Source organism: Trifolium pratense, linkage group LG7 (assembly GCF_020283565.1).
Source record: "Trifolium pratense cultivar HEN17-A07 linkage group LG7, ARS_RC_1.1, whole genome shotgun sequence".
NCBI lineage: Eukaryota > Viridiplantae > Streptophyta > Magnoliopsida > Fabales > Fabaceae > Trifolium > Trifolium pratense.
In genome coordinates this window covers 26,004,360-26,012,368 of record NC_060065.1, presented here as the reverse complement: position 1 = coordinate 26,012,368, position 8,009 = coordinate 26,004,360, and the positions used below count along the sequence as shown (strand labels likewise).

Sequence of the window (8,009 nt, the reverse complement as noted above, 5' to 3'; positions counted from 1 at the left end):
ATTGGTATTAATGATTAAATATTGACGATTATCTTATCGTATTAGTACTTTTTTAGGTCGTGCAACTGTAGTAGTTATGATTTATTATTAATGATTTGTATTAGTACTTTTTCAAGTTTGGATAGGATTTTATAACTAAGTGATCCCAAAAAAGGCGACCCCCAAAAAGAACCTAAAGGATATACCAATATGTTGGGCATGATATGTATGATTATGTACAAGACCTCCACTCAAGAGAAGTACAAGTTATGATATACTCTGTTGATGATTAATCTCATCTTTATGCCTTTGTTATGAAATCTGACATAGGGCCATTGTGTTTGTTAACTTATAATTAGTTGGTCTTATTTGGAAGTTTATTTATTTATGGTTATGCATAATGTGTCTGTAACAACTATGAATTTTTAATGATTTCTAACAAAAATTAATCATTCTTACTACCGGTCGAATAAGCATGTTGAAATTCATTAACTAACTAGTATTGTTAATTAATCCCGTGCATCGGCACGGTAACAAATTACACTAATGTATAACAACCGGCAAGTGCTAACAAACAGGAAGGAACAATTATAAATAACAAAATGGTAACCCAACACGGAATAGTAGTTACACACATTACCTACAAGATTGCATCCAGAGAGCTCCTATCTGGTGTTGACGTAGCCTTCGTAATTGTTACCGCTTAACCGTACAGACATTGATTGAACAGAACTGGCTGCAGGAAATTCTCCATCTTCAGCCAGGTTAGGACAAGATCTTATGTTGTGTCCAACTTGGGAGCATCCGCCACATGTTCCTGGACGCCTGCTTCTCCCAGCTGTAGTGTTGTTGGAACTGGGTCCACCGCCTTTGCTTCTTGCACAGGAAGGGTTCAATATGTTATCAACTTCGACCGGACCATTTAAATTCACAGGACCGTTATCACCAACGTACTTCGATTTAAGCCTCGTGATTTCATTGGTTAGATAATCCAAATAGTTTTTATAATCATCAACATCCTTGTAAGCCAAATCGGAAACTTCCTTGCTAAGATGCACCAAATTGGCATGTCTCGCAACCAAATGTGAATCCCAGTAATGTGAACCATCGTTAACATTACCACGAATTGAGTCCTTTGCAAATTTAGACCATCGATTCAACACAAGATTAGTCGGGAATTCAACAGTATCAAGATATACCATAATTGCCACGATGTGTTCACAAGGAATTCCAATTGATTCCATTCTAAGACAAGAACATTTAAATTCATTGTTTGATGGACTGTGAGATACACGGCAAACATGTCCTTCGTCTTGATACTTCGTCACAGAATAAATTGAAAAGGATGCCATCTCTTGAGTGTCACATAATGATATCAGGGAAACCTTTTTTAGTACAGAACGTACCAAGCAGAAAATCTCATGTGTGAATTGTTTTGATGCAGACCTCTCGAGTGACCTTAGAGGGGTCTGCAAGACAGCATTTCCATATTGTGAATGAAAATCCGCCTCCACCTCCCTGAAGCGAAAATAACATACACATCTATTAAACTGCTTCACAAAATCAGTCATATTCATCTTTGAGTGGACAAACTGACCCATGTGACTGTGAAATGCTTCACACCGCGACGTCGTTCGTATTCCTGCAAAAAAATGCCCCCTAATATGGGCTGTTGACCACATCTTCTTTTTCTGGTACAATTCTTTGATCCAACTGTTGTCTTGAAGCCCAAACTTATCTATCATTTCATTCCACAGTTTCTCAAATTTCCAAACATCGTTATCGCCAAGCATGCATTTTTTCAAGTATGGAATGAACTCTAGGTTACCAATGTTAGACATGGCATTTCGAAGAAGATGCCAAGCACATAACCTATGATAACTATTAGGACATACTCTCCTTATTGCATTCCTCATAGCTACATCACCGTCTGTTATTACAGAAACAGGGGCCTTGCCTTTCATCGCAAGCAAAAATTGCTCCAACAACCACACATATGTGCCTTCAACCTCATTAGAAACTGCAGCAGTGGCAAAGATAATTGTCTGATTATGGTGGTTGACACCGGAAAATACAACAAACGGGCACCTGTATTTATTTTTGTTATATGTAGCATCGAATGCCAACACATCACCAAAAACCTCATAATTCTTTTGGCTTTCTCCATCACACTGAAGGTGTGAAAACACAAGAAGGGGGGGGGGGGTTGAATTGTGTTTTAGTCAAGTTTAAAACTTTTTCAAGTTCTTAACAAAACTATAACGGCAGCGGATAAATAACACAATAAACAAGTTAAGAGAGAGAGAGAGAGATCACACACAAGCAATTTATACTGGTTCCTCTCACAAAACGAGAGTAGTCCAGTCCCCTTGCACTTCCAAGGGATTTCACTATAATCACACAAGATTACACCTGCTCAAGCACACAAGCAAGAGACTTCTCAACAATGCTCAAGCACACAAGCTTAAGACTTCACACTTAAGCACACAAGCTTAAGTTTCCTCAAGTAATAGTAAAGTATATGAAAATATACAAATGCTCTTAGATGAACCTAAAGAGAGCAAATACAAATAGTATAGAGTATTTGACTAAAGTGCAAAAACACTTGATAAGAGGTTCAGAGCTTGTATACACAGAATTCAGAGTTTGTTCAGCGCACGTTCAATCCTTAATAATTGTATATATTGTAGCTGATTCTTCTAGTATATATATGACTAGAAAAGAGTCGTTGTAAAAAGAACCGTTGGAGTTGATAATCTTTTGTCTTCAAGCAGTCTGTCTTGATGCAGTTTGTTTGTATCTAAACTGAGTAAAAGTTTCAGATACTTTGACTACTGCAGAGTGGACTTTCCTTATTCAGCTAACAATTCTGAAGACCCACGTTCTCAAGTGAGGACAGACAAAACGAGAGTAGCTGAACTAATCAGGCTTGAGAGGTCCTTTTCTTCATTGGTAGAAGAGTTGACTTGCAAAGGGAATCTTCACAGATATCAAAAAGATCTTCAGAGGTTGATGAGGCTTTAGTCACTCAAGAAGTTCTGAAGACTTCATCCTCTGAAGGTTGTAACTTCTGAAGTCCAAATCTTCTGAGCGCTTGTGAACTTCTGAATTCACATCCTCTGAGCTTCACTCAGAGCTTATCTGATGCTTATATCTGCACACTTAAAATAAATTTTTAGTCCTTCCAATTGTTTATTAATACTTTGTTATCATCAAAACCTTTATAGATTTAGGGGCTAACATCTTTAAATCAATTTTGTTCCAACACACACCAAAATAAGCTTTGCAACCTACCACAAGCATCGACCGTGTGTGCAACGAACATCAATGGATCTTTAGTCCTAAGACCTAGAAGGTACTTAACAGCACCTTTAGCATCAGAAGACGTTTCTTTTCTTTGTCTTTGAATTTGATTGTGCAAATCCTTCTTCAAAAACCCTACCTTATCATACCCTCCCGCAGCATTGGCAAACGCACCGATCATTTGAGCAACCTTTATCCCAGCTTGACCATAGTTCTTAATTTGAATCTGATCTGATTTTGTAAGTTTCCTATGTGCTGCCAATAGCCCACAGTGCTTCTCCGTCAACATATAATGATTGTGCTCAAAACTGAAAATAGTAATGTACCAGAGACCCGAAATTATATCAATATGCACTCGAAGTCTTGCACTGCAACCACACCTGGTTTCGTGTTTCGGACCACGCTTGCGCGTCACTTCAGTTAAATCGCGACGGTCTTTCCTGTAGCCTTCTAGGTTACAAACGAATGTTTTTTGAACAAGAACTCCATCTTTATTTCTAACATCTTGCCCTTTGCGAACAGCAAAACCGTTCATCTTTGCAAACCAACAGTAAAATTTGTATGCAACTTCCAAATTACCAAATCGCAACTTAGAAACGTCTTCATTGTGCAAGTTAAACATATCAATCTTTACAACATCCTCCTCACCATCAATTATGACTAATTGCTCTGCATTTTGATACGAATCAGGGTGTGGTAACGGAAGCAAACAACCAATAACGAAGGTACTAGGTACCACCCTTATTAGTCGAATTCTATTAAGTGTTTTAGGTGTTTGTTTGTTGGGTTTTAGCGAAAACAGCAAGGAAATAAGCAATGTTAAACTACACCAATAGCCTAACACGAGATTAGCACTCAACACCAATTGAGCTAATCGGACTATTTTCAAGGCGACGCTTGCAAATAATCAGGCGAAAATTGTAGACACAATTTCTAATTGGACTGAAATGTTCTTGTTTATTGAATAATTGCAAATGATCAAATTACATGCATATATGGCCGAAAAAACAGTAAGGCCTAATTAAACACAATAAAACTAATAAAAATGCAATTAACTAGAAATAAAATGACTTAATGCAATCAGCTCATGATACTCCTTTTCCATGATTAGTCACACGCCTATTTAAGGCCTTGAGTGTCCCATTTATGCTTCTTTTGTAACCATCTTGGAAAGGCTTTAAATGGCTGAATTTTATTTGTCTTAATTGATGAAAATGCTTAAAATAACCAAGTAATTAAACTCAGCCCTTGATGAGGATTCCAAACAGTCCCCACGCCATTAACTTCCCTTTGAATGTCACTTGTGTTGATTTTCAACTCCTCTTGGTCAATTTTCGTACCATCCCCTCCCCCTTTGAAAGGAATTGACCTCAATTCTTGAATACCATCATCATCTAAATACGGTGAGAGATCTCCAACATTGAAAGTAGCATGTACTCCATATTCTCCGGGCAAATCAATCTTGTATGCATTGTCATTGATCTTTGATATAACTTTGAAAGGACCATCAGCTCTAGGCATGAGCTTATTCTTTCTCTTGCTTGGGAATCTTTCTTTTCTCAAATGGACCCACACAAGATCACCTTCATTGAATAACTTAGGCTTCTTATTCTTGGACCTTTGCTTGTAAACTTCATTCACGGCCTTGATTCTTTCTTGCACTTGCTTATGTAGCTTGATCATTGCTTTGAGTTTGGCCTCGGCATCTGGATGAACTAACTCCTCTTTTGGCATAACTATCAAATCCAATGGCAAGTAAGGATTCACACCATAAACAACTTCAAAAGGAGAATGATTAGTAGCATATGTAGGGGACCGGTTGTAGGCAAATTCAGCATGAGCTAGCTTCAAGTCCCAATCCTTTTGAGTTTTACTAACCAAACCACGCAGCAAAGTACCAAGAGTTCTATTAGTCACCTCAGTTTGTCCATCGGTTTGAGGGTGATGGGAAGTACTAAACAGCAACTTAGTACCTAATTTCCTCCATAATGTGTTCCAAAAATAACTCAAAAACTTTGAATCACGATCGGAAACAATAGTTTTAGGAACTCCATGTAAACGCACAATCTCACGAAAGTACAAATCAGCAACATTACTAGCATCATCTGTTTTGTGACAAGCTACAAAATGTGCCATCTTTGAAAACCTATCAACAACAACCATAATAGCATCTTTACCTCGCTGTGTACGGGGCAAAGCCACAATGAAATCCATGCTCACATCCATCCAAGGACCACTAGGCGTTGGCAAGGGAGTATACGCCCCTGGTTTGAAAGAACTCTTTGCCATATGACAAGTAACACACTTGCTAATGACTTTTTGCACATCTCCTAACATCTTTGGCCAATGAAAGTGTTCTTTTAAAATCTCCAAGGTCTTTGTAATGCCAAAATGACCAGCCAAACCTCCACCATGAGCTTCACGAACTAGTAACTCACGAATTGAATGCCTTGGGATGCAAAGCCGATTCTCCTTGAATAAAAATCCATCCTGCACTATGTACTTTCCAAATGCTCCATTCTCACAATTAGAGTATATTTCACCAAAATCCACATCTTCTTTATAATAATCTTTCAAAGTCTCAAAACCAAGTAAGCGAGTTTCAAGAATTGAAATTAAAGCATACCTCCTTGAAAGTGCATCAGCCACCACATTACTCTTACCATCTTTGTATTTTGAAGAGAAATTAAAAGATTGAAGAAATTCAACCCATTTAGCATGCCTTGGACTCAACTTTTGTTGCCCATTGATATACTTCAAAGACTCATGATCTGAATGTAATATAAAGTGATTAGAACGCAAATAATGATTCCAATGATCAAGAGCTCTCACAATGGCATAGAACTCTTTGTCATAGGTGCAATAGTTCAATCTGGCTCCTCCCAATTTCTCCGAGAAATAAGCTATAGGCCTTTTGTTTTGTATCAAAACAGCCCCAATGCCAACTCCACTAGCATCACATTCAACTTCAAATGGTTGAGTGAAATCGGGTAAAGCTAAAACAGGAGCTTCACAAAGCTTTAACTTGATCAATTCAAAAGCCTTTTGTGCTTGTTCATTCCACCCAAACGCACCCTTCTTCAAACATTCGGTCATAGGACTTGCTATAGTGCTAAAATTCTGGATAAAGCGCCGATAAAATGATGCAAGACCAAGGAAAGATCTCACCTCCGAAACTGTTGTAGGGCTCGGCCAAGTCTTGATAGCATCCACTTTTGTTTGATCAACGGATACTCCATCTTTAGACACCACATATCCAAGAAACACCACACTTTCAACCAAGAAATCACACTTTTCCTTCTTCCCATATAGTTTTTGTGCTCTTAGGGTCTCAAAGATTTGTTTCAAATGAGTGAAATGCTCCTCAATAGATTTGTTATACACCAATATGTCATCAAGATAAACAACAACAAACTTACCCAAAAAAGGCTTGAGTACTTCGTTCATGAGCCTCATAAAGGTGCTAGGTGCATTTGTGAGCCCAAATGGCATAACTAGCCATTCATATAGACCATGCTTAGTCTTGAATGCCGTCTTCCATTCATCACCTTCACGCATTCTGATTTGGTGATATCCACTCCTTAGATCAATTTTTGAGAAGATAACTGATCCATGTAACTCATCAAGCATATCATCTAGTCTTGGAATGGGAAAACGATATTTGATGGTTATGTTGTTCACCGCCCTACTATCAATACACATTCTCCATGATTCATCCTTCTTAGGAACCAACAATGTCGGAACAGCACATGGGCTCATTGATTCACGCACATAACCCATGCTTATCAATTCTTCAATTTGCCGTTGCAACTCCTTTGTCTCCTCTGGATTACACCTATATGCAGCCTTGTTTGGTAATGGAACTCCCGGAATTAGATCAATTTGATGCTCAATCCCACGGATAGGTGGCAAACCATTTGGTAGTTCACTTGGAAACACATCTTCATACTCACCCAAAACAGCCTCCAATTGTTGTTTAAGAGGAGTCTCTACATCGTCTTGCTTAGCATTCTTTGCAACCAACATGTAGACTAATTCACCATTATCAATAGCATCCTTCACTTCATTTTCAGTAGCAAACATAGTGAGGCTAGGCTTTTTACCTCTTTTTGTAATCATGGAACGGACTTCATTTGACGCCATTGGTTTCAACACAATCCTCTTGCCATTGAAGTTCAATTCATGCTCATTGGACCTTCCTCTATGCGTGACATCCCTATCAAATTGCCAAGGGCGTCCCAAAAGTATGTGACTTGCATCCATAGGTACCACATCACACAAGATTTCATCAACATAAGATCCCATGGTTAGTCCCACACGCGTCTGCCTTGTAACATTTATGCTACTTCCATTGTCCAACCAATGTAGCGCATAAGGCTTAGGATGTTTTGTTGTGAGCAATCCTAATTTAGACACCATTTCAGTTGAAGCCGCATTGGTACAACTACCTCCATCCACAATGATACTACACCACTTATCTTTCACTTGACCCTTAGTGTAGAAGATTTGATTTCTTTGATCTCCTTCCACGGGTACAGCCTTGACTTGCAAAGTTCTTAGCATCAAGGTATCATATATGGGAGGTCCATATACTTCTACCTCATCATCATCATCTTCAACAATTTCAACTCCATCACTTTCAATATTGCCACCAGATTCTTCTTCTTCCTTCATCAACTCATCACGCATGCTAATTGCTTCTCGGAGGGTCACAACTCGTTGATTAG

At 38.5% G+C, this 8,009-nt stretch overlaps 1 protein-coding gene across 1 annotated transcript; it reads right to left on the bottom strand.

The window, feature by feature from the left end:
* Positions 1-644: 644 nt before the first annotated feature.
* Positions 645-3,904, bottom strand: LOC123896136 (protein FAR1-RELATED SEQUENCE 5-like). Its single transcript, XM_045946566.1, has 2 exons — positions 3,303-3,904; positions 645-2,067 (listed from the first exon to the last, which is right to left on the bottom strand). The coding sequence occupies exons 1-2, from the start codon at positions 3,902-3,904 to the stop codon at positions 645-647; spliced, it is 2,025 nt and encodes a 674-aa protein (XP_045802522.1).
* Between the last annotated feature and the right edge of the window lie 4,105 nt (positions 3,905-8,009).